Source organism: Plecotus auritus, assembly GCF_963455305.1.
Source record: "Plecotus auritus genome assembly, chromosome: 2".
NCBI classification, from domain to species: Eukaryota; Metazoa; Chordata; class Mammalia; order Chiroptera; family Vespertilionidae; genus Plecotus; species Plecotus auritus.
The window spans coordinates 227,903,822-227,923,609 of NC_137771.1; the positions used below are offsets into that span (position 1 = coordinate 227,903,822).

The 19,788-nt window shown below is 48.0% G+C and overlaps 1 protein-coding gene across 14 annotated transcripts in view; it reads right to left on the reverse strand.

Moving 5' to 3' along the window:
- The window catches only part of ITSN1 (intersectin 1), a 174,598-nt gene that overhangs the window by 78,492 nt on the left and 76,318 nt on the right, over positions 1 to 19,788 (reverse strand). For 13 of the 14 annotated variants that reach the window (XR_013959883.1, XR_013959884.1, XM_080655315.1 and 10 more), the window contains exons 10-16: positions 16,393 to 16,530; positions 14,944 to 15,056; positions 13,276 to 13,538; positions 12,364 to 12,513; positions 12,135 to 12,275; positions 3,248 to 3,335; positions 2,991 to 3,130 (exon numbers count right to left, since the gene is read on the reverse strand). Coding sequence is in view for 12 of the 14 variants with exons in the window: in XM_080655315.1 (XP_080511441.1) it covers positions 2,991 to 3,130; positions 3,248 to 3,335; positions 12,135 to 12,275; positions 12,364 to 12,513; positions 13,276 to 13,538; positions 14,944 to 15,056; positions 16,393 to 16,530 (1,033 nt within the window). In the remaining 2 variants the exon portion in view is untranslated. Of the gene's footprint in view, positions 1 to 389; positions 1,159 to 2,990; positions 3,131 to 3,247; positions 3,336 to 12,134; positions 12,276 to 12,363; positions 12,514 to 13,275; positions 13,539 to 14,943; positions 15,057 to 16,392; positions 16,531 to 19,788 lie in introns of those variants that run through there. The other variant, XM_080655311.1, reaches the window with a different exon arrangement.

Below are 19,788 nucleotides of genomic sequence, written 5' to 3' on the forward strand. Positions count from 1 at the left end.
AATCACTGAGCATGTTCACTCCTCATACATAAGCAGCAGGAGCACAGAAACGTTGATAGGTCACTGAGATTCTAAGACATGTTCAAACAGGGCCTCTAGGCCCGGAGTCAGTGCTCAACCAAACAGAAGTCCAATTCCCCACAGCACAGCCGGCTGCCGATGTAGCCGTGTGCCAACAGGAATGCACTGGGGAGGGGTGTGCATATGGTGTGTGCGCGTATACGCACATGTGTGTGCACGTATATGTGCGTGGGAAGGGGTCAGGAAACAGGTGGACAGAGAGGGAAAGAGCTAGAAGATGCTGTCCTCTTGGCAGCAGGAAGAGCTCATGCAGAACCTGCTCTCACGCCTCCCTTCCGTCACCAGAAAGAGAAAACGGACTCCATTTTGCCTGGAAAATCTAAGTTTTCCCAAAATGTCTTAGCTTTATTTACAAGGCAATATTCCATTATTTTAAATGCACGTCAATCTAAAGGATACAATGGTGAGGTTTGGCTAAACAAGAGTATCGAAAGGAACTTACGTTTTTCTTTTTTCTTTTTTTAATATATTTTATTGGTATTTTTACAGAGAGGAAAGGAGAGGGATAGAAAGCTAGAAACATCGATGAGAGAGAAACATCGATCAGCTGCCTCCTGCACACCTCCCACAGGGGATGTGCCCGCAACCAAGGTACATGCCCTTGACCGGAATCGAACCCGGGACCCTTCAGTCCGCAGGCCGACGCTCTATCCACTGAGCCACACCGGTTCCGGCGGAACTTACACTTTTCAAAAGACTGAGTTCTGCCCTGGCCGGTGGCCCGCTGATGGTGTCATCCCTGCACCGAAACGCTTGTTGTTCGATTCCCGGTCGGGGAACGTGCAGGGGCAACAGATTGAGTTTTGCCTTTTCCCAGATGACCTTTTCTTAAATATTTTTTAAAATCTCAAACAAAGTAACCCACACTGTAACTGAAAACACGCAGCCCAGCCGGCCACAGCGGCAACGGGCAGGCACCGAGTCCGGCGCGGCCTCTGCTGGCTCTTAGGGGCCTTGGGAGTGTTCTGCTATTTTCCCACATTCCAGCAGTCTGCGTCACGTTCCACAATCACAGCGCAGTGAACGAGCGAGACACTTTTATTTCTTCCGGGGAAAAGAGGGCTTTTCAAAATGACCCTACAGGTAAAAATAAAATTTAATCTTGAACAAAATAAGACAGCAAACCACGACACAGCCGAACGTTATTTACTGGCGCGAGAAAGCGGCACGTTCTCTGAATTCCCACGACTGGCCTTGCTGTCCTTCTGGGTGTCTCCTGCCCTCAGTTCCCCCGCGCGCTCCTCCCGCGCGCGCTCCTCCCCCCGCCCCCCGCGCGCCCCCCACCCCCCCACGGGCTCCTCCCGATGTCTGCCCTGCAGCTCTCTCCAGCATGGGTGGCCCCCTGCCCGGTCGCTGACAGGGGCCTGCAATGCCTTCGCAGGGAACTGCCTGCCAGAAAAGCAAGTGTCTGAAGCCAAGAGCCGCCTCGCGGTGCCTGCCTGCAGCCCGGTCCCGGAGGGCTGGGAGGCCAGCTGTCACCCAGGTAGAAAGCACGCTGCCGGAGCCGCTGGCTCGGAGGTAAGCCTGGATGGCCCACGTACATGAGGAATGTAATTCCTAATTCCGAGTTCACCCTAAACGTTCGTATTTTGCTAAGATATAAAATACTGTCCGCCTTCGCAACAGTATACTGACTCTAAGTTTCTCGTGTGATGGATACGCATAGGGACGGTCACTGCGCGGCCCTTTCCAACGGCAGCACCCGGGGCAGACGCAATGGCCCACACGGCCTGCTGTAAGGACGACTGGACTGTGCCCCCCGCTGGCAGCCAGGCGCTCCCACCATCGCGCACACAGTGTGTCAAGAGAAAAGACTCACTCAGACACAACCATTAATTTTAATTAATCATTACTAACTTTGACAAAGAAAGCTTAGCACACAGGCACATACACACACACACACACACACACACACACACACACACACACACGCTGTGTAAGTACAGGAGCCAAGTGAAAAAAAATCACTAAGTTGGCTCAAAAAAATTTCCCCTAAGAGCACTTTCCTGGAATTGTACAACTGCACAACTATCTCAACTCAGATGTCTGGGGAATTCAGCCTGGAATCTCAATTCAAAGGTCAGCTGAAAATCTCAAATATGCTTCCTAATTTTTCTATTTTTAGTAAAAAAGAATAGAGTTTTACTTCTTTCTTAGTTACAAAAGCTAAATTAGCCGAGGTCAGTATAAAGGATTTTAAGTTAAAAAAGGACAAGGAGTCCCTGAAAAAACGTATAAAATCCAATTTCATATCAGAACGTAATTACTAAAAACTCCACTATCCCTGCAGCCTAAAGTGTGTGGTCACCGCTGACGGGAAATGAACTGCGTGCACTCAGGGTTTTCTGTAAGGGTCACATCCTAAGGTGACAAGGTCGTGCAGTCAAACTGAAGGCACCAAACCAGAGAGGGACGGGACAACCGTCTTCCCACTCCCCTCCGAGCACTGGCATTTCCTGAACTTCGTGCAAATGGGACAAAATCACACACCACTTCCGGACAGAGACACAGCAATCACTCCATTACACTATACACTTAAAGTGAAAGGCAACAAAATGAAGACCTACGTTCAAGGCCAATCCTGAAGACACAAAGTGGCAGACAAATTCTTGGTTTTAAAAGAGAAAACAGTCCCTTTTCAGTGGTCTTCCAAGAAGTGAGCAACGGACAACAGGAGGGAGACGCACAGAAACGTGACTCAGCTCAGACGGGCGTCATGCTGGGCCACTCACTCACCGTAATCTAGAGATGCCAGAATCATTTCTACACGTGAGGGGAGAGACATGCGTTCAGGCTGTATGATGTCCAACCAGCCTGATCGATCTTACGCCCGGGACTGCGTACCGGTAACCCGCCTGGCCTGGCGGGGACGTGAGAGGGCAGGGCGCAGGGCAGGCACGGAACGTTACCTTCAGCTGGTTGTTGAAAATGTCGATCTCCTGCAGCTTGGATCTCGTTTCTTTCTCCACTTCATCCAGCTGGTCTCGGAGCCGCTGGCGAGCCAGTTCCTTGGCTTCTAAGGCCCTTTTGAGTGTAAGGAGTGAGTCCCCTGTTTCAGAGAAACATCCAAGGTAAGAAAACCACCCAGCGGCGAGGAAACGTTTTTAATTTTCTTTCACGTGAGGGATTCTTGTCGGTAAAAAGCCAAAGGACAGGCAACACCTACTGTGCAGGCTGTTCTGCTGAACCTGCTTCAGCTGGTCATTGAGGAGCTGCTTCTCCGGGATCAGCCTTCCGAGCATCTGCTGAGCCTCCTGGGAGGAGGAGGAAAGGCAGTGAGTGAGGGGAAGGCCCTGGTCCAGGCTGACCCTCCAGACCAGGCATCCTCAAACTATGGCCCGCGGGCCACATGCGGCCCGCCGAGGACATTTATCCGGCCCGCAGGGTGCCGCTGCCTGTCCTGCTTAGCAGCCGACGCGTCCCGGGCCCGCAGTGCGCATAGGAATTTGTTCATAGTTTTTTTTTTAAACTATAGTCCAGCCCTCCAATGGTCTGAGGGACAGTGAACTGGCCCCCTGTTTAAAACATTTGAGGACCCCTGCTCCAGACAGACCTCAGTCCGTTCTCTGTGCCCCAAAGACTCCCACCCGCAGCCCCAGGCCTCGGGGGTGAACCGCGTTCGGTTGCCAGTGAGGGCGCGTCCTGATTTCTTCCAAGGAGCTCACTGTTTGCCAAATGCTTTGCACTGAGATCAAGCTGAGATGGTCATAGCTCCCTTGATATTTCTTAATCTTTTACTGACTTTCTGCCTGTTCATAAGCTTTAAAAAATGTACTTGGCGAGACATCAAAGCACCGGCTTCTCCGCAGCGCCGGGCCAGGTGTGGCACGGGGCGCACGGGCGCGGGGCTCAAGGGGAACTACGCTGCTGTGAACGTGGCCCTGGAATGGGCTCCGCTGAGGCCGACCACACACGGGAAGCTGGACACAAACCAGGTTTCCAACCTGGCACTGGGCTGCCACAGGCCACTCCACCCTCGGAAAGGAGCTGCATTTCAAGGCGCACCAGAATTCCTGAAACAACTATTTTTTAACCGACATGAGAAAGAACCCAAATCACACGGTACAAGGCTATTTCATGGATGACTCGCCAAGCGCTGGGCCTGCTTAAGTTCAGCTGAGATTATCCTAACAGTTTCTGTACATTTCAGTAAAATGACAGCCTTCCCAGTGTATAGTAAGGAATATTTAACTTCTATTTTTACCTACATTTTAAAAAAACCTCTCTACATTGGCTTTTGGTTTGAAAAAATGGAAGTAGCTTTAAAAATGCTTCTCATCAGGTTCAGAGCCAGGCTTTTGGAACCACCACCCTCAGACACACCGGCTGGCGTGCCAGCGGTCGCTGTGTGCCACGTGTCTGAGCAGCAGCGAGGTTTAGTAGCTGCACAGGGAGGCCCGGGAATACCCTTCTCGTGTGAACAATCCACACTCACACCCAAACCCGGACAGGACGGAACACACAACAGATGGTTCTCCGAGAAAGCCACGAGCTCCTCTGGTCTCCCTGGACGAAGGCAAGCCTCCTCCCCAGCCCCCGTCTCTCCTGAACCGAGTCAGACAATGAGCAGCACCCAGAAGCGTGGCTCACATCCCTCAGCTCCTCTGACTTATGTAATGTGACACCCCACGTGTCTAAATAAGGCAAAACAATACGAAGGGCTCCCTGACTCACAGCAAGGACCACTCGTTCCAGTAAGGAAAGGGAGCCCCTGTCTCAGAACCTACCATGTACCTGCATTTCTTCAAACGTGTTATTTTTTACTTCACCACCTTTTCAACTAGAGGCCCGGTGCACGAAGTCGTGCATGGGTGGGGTCTGGCTGGATCACCCCAATTGGGGCCAGGCTGACCGGGGGGAGGGGCTGCAGGCGGTTGGCCAGTCAGCCCCACCCCCTGGTCGAACTCTCAATTGAAGAAAAAATTTGCATATTAGCCTTTTATTATGTAGGACTAGAGGCCCGGTACACGAAATTCATGCACGGGGTGGGGGGGGGTGTCCCTCAGCCCAGCCTACACCATCTCACAATCCAGGACTGCTGGCTCCCAACTGCTCACCTGCCTGCCTTCCTGATTGCCCCTAACCACTTCTGCCTGCCAGCCTGATTGATGCCTAACTGCTCCCCTGTCAGCCTGATTGCCCCTAACTGCCCTCCCCTGCAAGCCTGGTCACCCCTAACTGCCCTTCCCTGCAGGCCTGGTCGGCCCCCACTGCCCTCCTCTGCCAGCCTGGTCACCCCTAACTGCCCTCCCCTGAAGGCTTGATCACCCCCAACTGCCCTCCCCTGAAGGCTTGATCGCCCCCAACTGCCCTCCCTTGCAGGCCTGCTCCCTCCCAACTGCCCTCCCCTGCTGGCCATCTTGTGGCAGCCATCTTGTGTCCACATGGGGGCAGCCATCTTGTGTGTTGGAGTAATGGTCAATTTGCATATTACTCTTTTATTAGATAGGATAGAGGCCTGGTGCACGGGTGGGGGCCCGCTGGTTGCCCTGAAGGGTGTCCCGGATCAGGGTGGGGGTTCCCTTGTGGCATGGGGCAGCCTGGGCGAGGGGCCTGTGGTGGTTTGCAGGCCAGCCACGCCCCCTGGCGACCCAAGCAGAGGCCCTGGTATCTGGGATTTATTTATCTTCTATAATTGAAACTTTGTAGCCTTGAGCGGAGGCCAGGGCAGGCCATAGTGGGCGGGAAGCTTGGCTTCCTCCATTGCCAGGGAAATCCAAGCCTCCTGCTCACTCCGTGGCCACAGCCATCTTGGTTGGGTTAATTTGTATACTTGCTCCTGATTGGCTTGTGGGCGTAGCGGAGGTACGGTCAATCTGCATGTTTCTCTTTTATTAGTGTAGATAAGTGAACAGGCTAAGTGTCAATCTTAAATAATAAAAGTGTGTTTGGTGTGATAATGAATAAGCACATGGCCTTCACTCCTAAGTTTTCCAAGGGAATGTTTTATGAAACTGCTCATAAAGAGTTAATGAAAGACAGAGAGAGCTGGGATAATGTTTTCAAGCAATTTGTGGCAGTGAACATCTGATACTATTACGTTATGTCTCCAACTGATTGGGAATTCCAAGAACCTGAAACAACTGACAGGACTGAAGAGAAACCCACGTGTAGAAAATGACAGTCCAACATCCTCTCCCAGCAGCCGAAGGAAGTCACAAAACCAGTGAGAACGTGGAAGACACCCCCCCATGAATCAGCGTGACCGGGCTGCCGTTACGGGCCCCCCACCCAACCACGAGGGCACATTCTTTACAAGTGACAGGCAAGATGCACCAAGACAGATCCTATGCTGAGCCATAAAGCAATCAGAAAGATATCTAGAAAAAATCCAAATATTTGGAGATTAAACAGCATAATTCTAAATAACTCATCGAAGGAAAAATGACAAAGGAAATAAAAAATATTTTGAATTGAATGAATATGAAAACACTACACATTAAAAATTTTGTGTAAAATGGCTACAACAATACTTAGAGGGAAATTTATGGCTTAAAATGTTTATATCAGAAATGAAGAAAGGTCCAAATTCAATAATGTAAGTTTCCCCTTTATGAAACTAAAAATAAGCAAATTAAGCCCAATGTTGATAGAAGGAAATAAAAAGCCTCAATAAATGAAACAGAAAATGAACATACCATAGAGAAAAAATTAATGCAAATAAAGGCTTTAAAAAAAATCAATACAACCAATAAACTTCTAGCTAGAACTGATGAAGAAAAGGAGGAGGAGGAAGGGAAGAGAGGATTAAGAGAAGGAAGAGGAGGAGGGAGAGGAAGAGATGGGGAGGGAGAGAGAAAATACAAAATTTCAGTACCAGGAATGAAAGAAGTGACATTACTACAGATACTACAGACTTCTAACGAATAATAAGAAAATATTGTAAACAACTTTATACAAATAAATTTGATTACTTAGAGGAACGGGACAAATTCATTGAAAGACGGAAATTATCGAAAGACTCAAGAAGAAACAGAGAATCTGAATAGCCCTATAGCTACTGAATAAATTTTTGCCCTGGTGGTGTGGCTCAGTGGATAGTGTCGGCCTGCGGACTGAAGGGTCCTGGGTTTTATTCCAGCCAAGGCACATGCCCAGCTTGCAGGCTCGATCCCCGGTGGGCGCCGTGCAGGAGGCAGCCAATCGGTGATTCTCTCTCGTCGTTGATGTTTCTATCTCTCTCTCCCTCTCCCTTCCTCTCTGAAGTCAATAAAAGAAATATTTTTAAAAAATTAATAAATAATAATAAATTTTTTGCAGTTAAAAGTCCTACCACACAGAAAACTCTTAGCACAGAAGGCTTCGCTGCAAATGCCACCAAATACTCCAAGAAGAAATACCATTTCAACACAAACGTTTCTGGAAAATAGGGACAAAAGGCTACTCTCCAGCTTACGTCCGTATTTATTACCCCGATACCCAAGCTAGACAAGGACATTACAAGCAGACTATAAACTAACATCTCTCATGAATTTAAATGAAAAATCTTTAACAATAGCAAACTGAATCTCATAAAATATTTTTTAAATGGCCATACATCATGACCAAGTGTGGTTTATCCCAGAAATAGGAGGCAGTCTAACATTCATATTTCAACCAAAGTCAGTCATTACACAGGTGGGGCAAAAGCAGGTCTACAGTGGAGTGCTAGGAAGTCTATTCTTGTATTGCTATTGAATAGTTATTACATTATTTTCCACACACGAGTAAACAACTATAAACCTACTTTTGCCCCACTCTTATTAAAGAAAACAAAGGGGGGGAAACGTGAAAACATCTCAACCAATACAGGAAAAATAATTACCCAGTTAGACACCTGTTCATGACTGTAACTCTCAGCAGAAAGGGGGCAGAAGGGAAGTCCCTCAACCTGATGAAGGGCAGCTGCCAGCAAACCTCCAGTTAGCACCATCCTGAATGGTGAGAGCAAAGCCTCTCCCCTAAGATCAAAACCAGGACGCTCGCCATTTCTACGCAAAACAGCACTGGAGGCTGTGATCAAGGCAGTTCGGACAAATAAACAAATACAAACATCCATGGAAGGTAGACAGACTGGAAATAAGAAATAGCTGTCTTCATTTGCAAACAATGTACTATGTACACAGAAACTCTAAGGAATACGTATGTTAAGCAATATCGTAGATATAAGGTCAGTATATAGCAATAAATTATATTTCTATATATTGGCATCAAATAATAGGAAATTGAAATAACATCCAAAACCATGACATACTTAGGGGTAAACTTTGAAAAATATGTACAAGACTTATACACTAAAAACTACAAAATACTGTTTAGAGAAATTTAAAACAACTGAAATAAAATTGAGAAATACTAGTATGCCATAAGACTCTATATTGTCAAGATGTCAATTCTTCCCAAATTGATTTATAAAATCAATGAAACACCAATCAAAATTCTACGTGTCTTTGTAAAAATTAACAAGCTGATTCTAAAACTTACGTGGCATTGTAAAGGATCTAAACTAGCCAAAGTAATGTGAAGGGGAAAAAAGAATATTGAAGATCTCAGAGTAATTGGCTTAAAAAATTATTATAAAGCTACAATTATCAACAGAGTAAGGTCCGGTGAAAGAAAAGACACAGATCAAGGGAGCTACTTGCAAGTCATATATCTGACGAAGGACTTGTTAAAAGAATAAAAAACTCAAAAGAAAACCCAACAAGAAAATGGGCAAAAGATTTGTTCACAAAAAGACATACACAAGAAGACACATGCCAATACACATATAAAGTGATGCCCAATGGCATTAGCTTTCAGGAAAATGCAAATTAATGCCACCGTCAGACACTGTTCCACACCAAGTGGAAATGTAAAGTAAAAAATGCTAACAATGCCAAGTGTCAGCAAGGGTGAGGAACAACTGAACCACTCGTACACCGCTGGTGAGAATGCAAAATGTACCACCGCTCGTACACCGCTGGTGAGAATGCAAGATGTACCACTGCCCGTACACCGCTGGTGAGAATGCAAAATGTACCACCGCTCAGACACCGCTGGTGAGAATGCAAGATGTACCACTGCCCGTACACCACTGGTGAGAATGCAAAATGTACCACCGCTCAGACACCGCTGGTGAGAATGCAAAATGTACCACCGCTCAGACACCGCTGGTGAGAATGCAAGATGTACAACCGCTCGTACACCGCTGGTGAGAATGCAAAATGTACCACCGCTCGTACACCGCTGGTGAGAATGCAAGATGTACAACCGCTCGTACACCGCTGGTGAGAATGCAAATGTACCACCGCTCATAGACCGCTGATGAGAATACAAAATGTACCACCGCTCATACACCGGTGGTGAGAATGCAAAATGTACAACCGCTCATACACCGCTGGTGAGAATGCAAGATGTACCACCGCTCATAGACCGCTGGTGAGAATGCAAAATGTACCACCGCTCATACACCGCTGGTGAAAATGCAAGGTGTACCACTGCCCGTACACCGCTGGTGAGAATGCAAGATGTACCACTGCCCGTACACCGCTGGTGAGAATGCAAGATGTACAACCGCTCATAGACCGCTGGTGAGAATGCAAAATGTACAACCGCTCATAGACCGCTGGTGAGAATGCAAAATGTACAACCGCTCATAGACAGCTGGTGAGAATGCAAAATGTACAACCACTCATACACCGCTGGTGAGAATGCAAAATGTACAACCGCTCATAGACAGCTGGTGAGAATGCAAAATGTACAACCGCTCATACACCACTGGTGAGAATGCAAAATGTACAACCGCTCATACACCGCTGGTGAGAATGCAAAATGTACAACCACTCATACACCGCTGGTGAGAATGCAAAATGTACAACCGCTCATAGACCGCTGGTGAGAATGCAAAATGTACAACCGCTCATACACCGCTGGTGAGAATGCAAGATGTACCACCGCTCGTACACCGCTGGTGAGAATGCAAATGTACAACCGCTCAGACACCGCTGGTGAGAATGCAAAATGTACAACCACTCATACACCGCTGGTGAGAATGCAAAATGTACAACCGCTCATAGACCGCTGGTGAGAATGCAAAATGTACAACCGCTCATACACCGCTGGTGAGAATGCAAAATGTACAACCGCTCATAGACAGCTGGTGAGAATGCAAAATGTACAACCGCTCATAGACCGCTGGTGAGAATGCAAAATGTACAACCGCTCATACACCGCTGGTGAGAATGCAAAATGTACAACCGCTCATAGACAGCTGGTGAGAATGCAAAATGTACAACCGCTCATACACCGCTGGTGAGAATGCAAAATGTACAACCGCTCATAGACCGCTGGTGAGAATGCAAAATGTACCACCGCTCGTACACCGCTGGTGAGAATGCAAAATGTACAACCGCTCATACACCGCTGGTGAGAATGCAAATATACAACCGCTCGTATACCGCTGGTGAGAATGCAAGATGTACCACCGCTCGTACACCGCTGGTGAGAATGCAAAATGTACAACCGCTCGTACACCGCTGGTGAGAATGCATGATGTACAACTACTGTGGAAACAGTCAGATAGGGTTGAGCACGCACTTATATGACACAGAAATTCCACTCCTAAAATTTAACCAGCAGAAATCAAACATATTTCCACATAAAGACCTGGAAATGAATGAGCACTGCAGGTTTGTTTTCACAAAAGTCTGGAACTGGAAAGAGCGTAAATGTCAATCACCAGGTGGCTGGATACATAAGGAAATACTACTCAATGACGAAAAGGAACAAACTACTGATTCACACAACAAAACGGACAAATGTCACTATCATCATGCTAAGGAAAGAAGCTGAGATAAAATCACAGTTAAAACATGATGATATGCAGAACAATATCTACTTGAATTTGATGCTCCCCATCCCCAGCTTCAACAACTGAATCCAGGCCAGGTGATATTATGACAACTTGGTGGTCAACTTTGCATAGGTAATAAGATCAAAGCTGAACGCTGCTGTGTCCCCAACTGTTCTCTGTATGCGTATCTCTCATACTCCCCCCAAAACACACTGCACTTTTTCACTCTCATGATCATGGTAAAGCCCAAGTCCCGTGATGGACTGCAGGTCCTACGCGACCCAGCCCCCACCTGCCCAGCCACCGCGGTCTCCCTGCTGTCACCGGTACCTTAGAGACCAGCTGCAGCCTGGGACCTTCTCACCGCTGTTCCCCTACCTGGGACCTGCTCTGCCGCACCTCCCCCCCGGTTTAGCCGCTCCTCTCCTAAGTCTCTGGCAAATGAAACCCTCACCGAGGCCTGTCCCGGCCACCTTGTTTAAGATCGCAACCCTCCCAACCCAGGCGGTCTCCTCCCTGCGCACTCTGCAGCGCACTGTTCACGCTCTAACAGAGGGCACACCTGACTATCTCGTTAGTGTCTGTCTGCCCTGCACACAGAAGGCAAGCTGCAGAAAGGCGAGGCTCTCCCCTCTGCTGCTCACTGCTGGACCCTCATGCCTAGGGAGCGCCCGGCCCGGCACACGCTCAGCTAATGTGGCTCAGTGGGTTTACTTGGCAGCCTGTTTATTCAAGGACCTGATCTGCTGCATCGCGACTTCCCAGAGCCGAGTGCATGCTATGCGCGTGGTGCTGAGTGCATGCTAAGAGTGCATGCTAAGCGTGTGGTGCTGAGTGCATGCTAAGAGTGCATGCTAAGGGCGTGGTGCTGAGTGCACGCTAAGAGTGCATGCTAAGCGCGTGGTGCTGAGTGCACGCTACGAGTGCATGCTAAGCGCGTGGTGCTGAGTGCACGCTAAGAGTGCATGCTAAGCGCGTGGTGCTGAGTGCACGCTAAGAGTGCATGCTAAGCGCGTGGTGCTGAGTGCACGCTAAGAGTGCATGCTAAGCGCGTGGTGCTGAGTGCACGCTACGAGTGCATGCTAAGCGCGTGGTGCTGAGTGCACGCTAAGAGTGCATGCTAAGCGCGTGGTGCTGAGTGCACGCTAAGAGTGCATGCTAAGCGCATGGTGCTGAGTGCACGCTAAGAGTGCATGCTAAGCGTGTGGTGCTGGCTGAGCATCCAGGGACCCCTTCTCACCTGCAACTGCTGCTGCAGGTGGGTGATTTCGGCAATCCGCAGCTCTCTGGACTTGTTTGTACTCTCAATTTCTTGCCTTTGGGTGGCCAGTCGACATCTGATATCTTGAAGTTTTCCTTCAAGTTGATGCTTTTTATCATTCTTAAACAAATGAAAAATAATAAAAATTATTACCATTTTAATGGTTTGATGCTAATATATTCCCAAAACGTAATCCAACTTCACGCACCAGAGCTTCTAATTCAAATTCCAAAGTCTTCTTCTTGGCTTTCAGCACAACTATGTCTTCCTGTTCTTTGTTTCTTTGGTTTAAGAGTTCCTGTCTTCGATTTCGTTCCCATTCAAGCTGTCGTTGCCTTTCAAGTTCTCGTTTTGCGGCCTGGGACACAGACACAGACGAGTTGGTAACTGCTCAGCTCTTACACTATACAACGTCTCTAAATAAACGTTCACAGCGGGTAAGTCTTTTCCTTTAGGGATGAAACATTATTAAACATTTCGAGAAATTCCTTACAAAACAGGAAAATAAAACTTAGATAAATACAGCGGTTAAAAAACCTGCACTGAATCTCCACCCTTTCCACCAAACAAACCTTCATGTCTCTACACTGTACATGAGTGCGGAGGAAAAGTCGGGGGAAATACTTAACCGAGATCAGTGGCTTGTTATAAAACTGTCTTATCAAAAACTTGTACGTGAATGCTCGTAGCAAAATTACTCATAGTAGCCAAAAAGTAGAAATACCCCAATATCCATCGACTGATGAATGGATACGTAACAAGTGGCACATTCATGTAAAGGGGTACCGTTCCGCCACAGAAGATAACATGGCACTGATTCATGCTAGAACGTGGGTGAACCTGGAAACGGCATGTGAGTGAGAGCAGACACAGAAGGCCACACCCTGCAGAGCCCGTTACGTGAAATGGCCAGAGAGAGACCCACACGGGCAGAAGGGACATCAGTGGGGTTTAAGGGAGGAGGTGGGGGAAGGGAGAGTAACTGCTTAACGGGCAAGGAGTTTCTTGGGGGTGGAATGTTCTGGAATGAGATCTGATGGCAGGGCCACGGCTTCCGAGGTGCTGGAGCCACGGCCGGGAGGAGAACAGAAAGGCCGCGCTCGGGCTCTGCGGGGCCCACCTCGCGCCGCTCGATCTCCTTCCTCCGCTCCTCCTCGCGCTGCCGCTCCAGCTCCCGCTGCTTCTCCAGCTGCTGCTCCAGCTCCCGCTGCCGCTTGCGCTCCTGCTCCTGGCGCTCGCGCTCCTTGCGCTCCTGCTCCGCGCGCTCCAGCTGCGCCAGGCGCTCCTGCTCCTTCCGCTGCTGCTCCAGCAGCGCCTGCCTGCGCTTCTCCAGCTCCAGGTTGCCGCGCTCGAAGTTCTCACGCTTCTTGTCTTCAAACGTCACTTTGAAAGGAGAAACGAAGAGCTATGAAAAGTCACGTCCAACGTGCCACTGCGGGAGGAAGAACTCGAGGCACCCCGGACCTGCGGCATAAGCACGCTGGGCCCCCTGCGCACCCCGCCTGCCCGTGCCCTCTGTAGGCAGCGGCAACGCCTTCCCTCGCTCCTCGCCCACACACTCCCCCTTCACGATGAGCGCCACATCACGGCGTTCAGAGCGCCATTTCCAAAGACTCTTCCCAGGGCAAGTCTGCGTCATCTACAGCAACCTCCTCTCCTGCGGTTACGCTACCATCTCCTTCTCCATGACCTTGACTCGGCAGCTGACCCCATGCTCTGCCCTGATGACTCTCTACAGGGACGTTTAACCCTCAGTTACACATCGCCTTCTGGACCACGCATTCTTAACATTTACTCTTCACTGTCCTCAGCACACGCGCACGAAGGACATTTCCACTGAGTGGCCCATCAGTGAGCACCCTAATTTAAAGAGGAGACTGGGAAACTAGTGTCCTGAGCACGTCAGTTAACCACCGAGCACTTTAAATGCAACAAAACAACACGGACCAAGTACTGAGCACAGAAACTCCCAAATACATTTCACTTATTCTTAGCATCACTATCATCACCATTAATAACTCACAGCTGCCTTAGAATCCTATATAATAAAAGGTTAATATGCAAATCAACCGAACAGTGAATGACCAGTCACTATGACACACACTGACCACCAGGGGGCAGACACTCAAGGCAGAAGCTGCCCCCTGGTGGTCAGTGCGCTCCCACAGGGGGAGCGCCGGTCAGCCAGAAGCCGGGCTCACGGCTGGTGAGCGCAGCCGTGGTGGGGGGAGCCTCTCCTGCCTCCGAGGCAGTCAGACATCCCCTGAAGGGTCCTGGACTGCGAGAGGGCACAGGTCAGGCTGGGGGACCCCACACCCGAATGTATGAATTTCATGCACTGGGCCTCCAGTGTTTTAATATTGTGATGGGGTTATCCTTGTAAAAGAGGATTAGTTACATGTTACATTTAAAATAGCTTCCTGTTATTAAGACTTTTCCAATTCTCCCCAACAACATGAGAAAGTAGCCGTAGCAATTTTAGTTCCTCTTTCTGGTGGTATTAACGATCTCCTTAAAGACTTATTAACTTGAGTGCTATATAAATAACTTTTATACGTTTCTTGTTTAGTGAATAACGCGATGTCCACGTAAAAGCTGGAACAAGGGTGCGTTTGCAGAGTACACAACGTTCTCACTTCTATACATACATGCAAATCCCAAAGCGTATTAACCGTGCTTCCTTCCGAAGGCCAGTTAAAGGAACACAGCAAGCACGCCCTCAGATTGATTTCTACGTCTCTGTGCCTGGGCGACAACCCTCTGCGGTGAGCGCGCGAATGCACGTTACCGGGTAACTTCTTCTCCAGCTGCTGCTCGTCTTCTAACACCGGCTCCTCCGCCAGCCTCTGGTCCGCCGAGGCCGCGCTCAGGGCGGACACGCCGCTGCCGGAGCGAACTCGCCTGCGATCGCGGAAAAGAAGAAAAAAGAAAAAGTGGCGTCAAGCTGTGCAGGTGGGACTGAGCAAACTGTGAAAAGGGTTTGGAAAAGATCAGGCTCTATATCATGGTACTGTGAGAAAGAAGATTTGATCCTCACTATTTACAAAGTTCATAGAAGTAAGTATTTGAGCGTCATCAGGCTCAGTGCCAAGCGTGTTCAAATGTTCGGAAGCCCCGCCAGAATTGGGGCAACCCCAAAGGAATGAATCAGCGAGCAGCCCCGGGGGCCAGAATAGCCAGGACACAGGAGGGGTTTGCGCCATCGCCATCGCCATCGCCATCGCCATCGCCATCACCTTCACGGGAGTTCTCCTCGGCCTGGACCCGCTCACCGGGAGCATCTCGTTCCCTTTACATAACGTCTGTCCGTCTTACTGCTTCCTGAACACGGAACGCCTGCACTCCGAAGCCCTTAACGCACGTGGGTGACTGACGGGTTCCACTGGGCTCGTTAACCCGCTCTCAGTTCCAGAGCCAGAGCCACCTCTAAGCACGACCCCCGCCTCCCCCCCCCCCTCCCCCGCTCCAGCCTCAGACACTGCCACCCGGGGTCTGCTCAGCCTGCCCGTCCCCAGCACCTGCTGACAGTGACAGCGCCATTTCTCTTCACTCTTAAGATACCATTTCTGTCGTCTTTCCTGGTGTTTGAGGAATTAGTATAGAAACGCTTATCTTTCTTTCCTTCTGTGCTGTAAGGTCTCGGATTTGTGTTTCCGGGGACTCTCTGGGAGGGGAGTGGGTGCTGGGCAGGGGGAGGGTGCTGGTCGCTGCAGGTTCTCCCATTGGACCCCGGTCTCCGCTCCACACCCCCCTGGGCTGGGCTTCAGCCTGGAAACGCTGTTCCCGTCCTGACCACAACGTCTCCATCGCCAGCGTCCCCTTCTCGCTCCGCCGGCCGGACGCACAGGCAGACGCCTCGCCCTGTCGGCCCCGGCCAGGCGCACGGTCTGGCGAGCTCCAGGAGCACAGATCGCTGGAAACAGCTCCCGTCTTTGGACGGCTCACTAACGCGGGCAGCCCTCGCTTTACTGTGCTTCCTTTACCAGTTTCAGAGACCGCGGATTTTACACACTGAAGAAGGAAAGCCCCTCCACCAGCAAAAAGAAAAAAAAGGTTTCGCCTCCAGGGTCCCCGAAGCCCGGACGTGAGCACGCCCAGGGGAGCACAGCGCCTCGACACGGTTCCCCTGAGGTCACGGACCCGTGGCTGACTTGCCAGGAACAGAAGTGACCAGCACCGCCCGCAGAGCCACGGGTGACATTGCACGCGGGCACCCGGCTCCCGCAGGGGCTCCTACCGAAAGGAGGGCGGGATGTACTCGGCGGGCAGCACGGGCGGCAGCGGCTGGCCGGACATGGCCACGTCGATGAGGTGCATGGCCAGGATGAACTCCTCCGCCGTGAGCTTTCCGTCTTGGTCAATGTCGGAGAGGTTCCTGTTCAACAAGAAGCGCTGTGGTCGGCTTTCCCGGAGACGCGCGCTGGTTACCACTCCTGCGCCACCTAAAGGTGCTATTTGCTTATTTTGCCTCGAGGCCAATGAAGTCTCTCTGTGCCTCCGTTTACAAAAACAGCACCTATTTCATACAGCACCTATTTCATACGGCACCTATTTCATACGGCACCTATTTCATACAGCACCTATTTCATACAGCACCTATTTCATACGGCACCTATTTCATACAGCACCTATTTCATACAGCACCTATTTCATACGGCACCTATTTCATACGGCACCTACTTCATACTATTTCATACGGCACCTACTTCATACTATTTCATACGGCACCTACTTCATACTATTTCATACAGCACCTATTCCATCCTATTTCATACAGCACCTAGTTCATCCTAGTTCATACGGCACCTAGTTCATACTATTTCATACAGCACCTACTTCATCCTAGTTCATACGGCACCTAGTTCATACTATTTCATACGGCACCTACTTCATACTATTTCATACGGCACCTACTTCATACTATTTCATACAGCACCTACTTCATACTATTTCATACGGCACCTACTTCATACTATTTCATACAGCACCTACTTCATACTATTTCAACAGCACCTAGTTCATACTATTTCATACGGCACCTACCTCATACTATTTCATACAGCAACTACTTCATACTATTTCATACAGCACCTACTTCATACTATTTCATACGGCACCTACCTCATACTATTTCATACAGCACCTACTTCATCCTAGTTCATACGGCACCTAGTTCATACTATTTCATACGGCACCTACTTCATACTATTTCATACGGCACCTACTTCATACTATTTCATACAGCACCTAGTTCATACTATTTCATACAGCACCTAGTTCATACTATTTCATACAGCACCTACTCCATCCTATTTCATACAGCACCTACTTCATACTATTTCATACGGCACCTACTTCATCCTATTTCATACGGCACCTATTCCATCCTATTTCATACAGCACCTATTCCATCCTATTTCATACAGCACCTAGTTCATACTATTTCATACAGCACCTAGTTCATACTATTTCATACAGCACCTAGTTCATACTATTTCATACGGCACCTACTTCATACTATTTCATACAGCACCTACTTCATCCTATTTCATACAGCACCTATTCCATCCTATTTCATACAGCACCTAGTTCATCCTATTTCATACAGCACCTAGTTCATCCTATTTCATACAGCACCTATTCCATCCTATTTCATACAGCACCTATTCCATCCTATTTCATACAGCACCTAGTTCATACTATTTCATACAGCACCTAGTTCATACTATTTCATACAGCACCTAGTTCATACTATTTCATACGGCACCTACTTCATACTATTTCATACGGCACCTACTTCATACTATTTCATACAGCAACTACTTCATCCTATTTCATACAGCACCTATTCCATCCTATTTCATACAGCAACTACTTCATACTATTTCATACAGCACCTACTTCATACTATTTCATACGGCACCTACTTCATACTATTTCATACGGCACCTAGTTCATACTATTTCATACAGCACCTACTTCATACTATTTCATACGGCACCTACTTCATACTATTTCATACGGCACCTATTCCATCCTATTTCATACGGCACCTAGTTCATACTATTTCATACAGAACCTACTTCATCCTATTTCATACAGCACCTAGTTCATACTATTTCATACAGCACCTAGTTCATCCTATTTCATACAGCACCTACTTCATACTATTTCATACACCTACTTCATACTGTTTCATACAGCACCTAGTTCATCCTATTTCATACAGCACCTACTTCATACTATTTCATACAGCACCTAGTTCATACTATTTCATACGGCACCTACTTCATACTGTTTCATACAGCACCTAGTTCATCCTATTTCATACAGCACCTAGTTCATACTATTTCATACAGCACCTAGTTCATACTGTTTCATACAGCACCTATTTCATCCTGCTATTTCATACAGCACCTATTCCATCCTATTTCATACAGCACCTACTTCATACTATTTCATACAGCACCTACTTCATACTATTTCATACGGCACCTACTTCATACTATTTCATACAGCACCTAGTTCATACTATTTCATACAGCACCTGTTTCATACTATTTCATACAGCACCTAATTCATACTATTTCATACAGCACCTAGTTCATACTGTTTCATACAGCACCTATTTCATCCTGCTATTTCATACAGCACCTATTTCATACTATTTCATACAGCACCTACTCCATCCTATTTCATACAGCACCTACTTCATACTATTTCATACAGCACCTACTTCATACTATTTCATACGGCACCTACTTCATACTATTTCATACGGCACCTAGTTCATACTATTTCATACGGCACCTACTTCATACTATTTCATACGGCACCTAGTTCATGCTATTTCATACGGCACCTAGTTCATGCTATTTCATACGGTACCTACTTCATACTATTTCATACGGCACCTACTTCATACTATTTCATACGGCACCTAGTTCATCCTATTTCATACGGCACCTAGTTCATCCTATTTCATACGGCACCTAGTTCATCCTAGTTCATACGGCACCTAGTTCATCCTAGTTCATACGGCACCTAGTTCATACTATTTCATACGGCACCTACTTCATACTATTTCATACGGCACCTAGTTCATACTATTTCATACGGCACCTAGTTCATCCTATTTCATACGGCACCTAGTTCATCCTATTTCATACGGCACCTACTTCATACTATTTCATACGGCACCTAGTTCATCCTATTTCATACGGCACCTACTTCATACTATTTCATACGGCACCTACTTCATACTATTTCATACGGCACCTATTCCATCCTATTTCATACAGCACCTACTTCATACTATTTCATACAGCACCTAGTTCATACTATTTCATACAGAACCTACTTCATACTGTTTCATACAGCACCTACTTCATACTGTTTCATACAGCACCTAGTTCATACTGTTTCATACAGCACCTATTTCATCCTGCTATTTCATACAGCACCTATTTCATACTATTTCATATAGCACCTATTTCATATGAAATGAGACAATCCATAGAGTTGAAAGGATGGTTATCACCCAACAAAGTCTACCTAAGATACAATTATACTCTCCTCTATCCTGCCAGCCGTTTAAAATGTGTCATACTTACATTCTACGTGTGCTTGGACA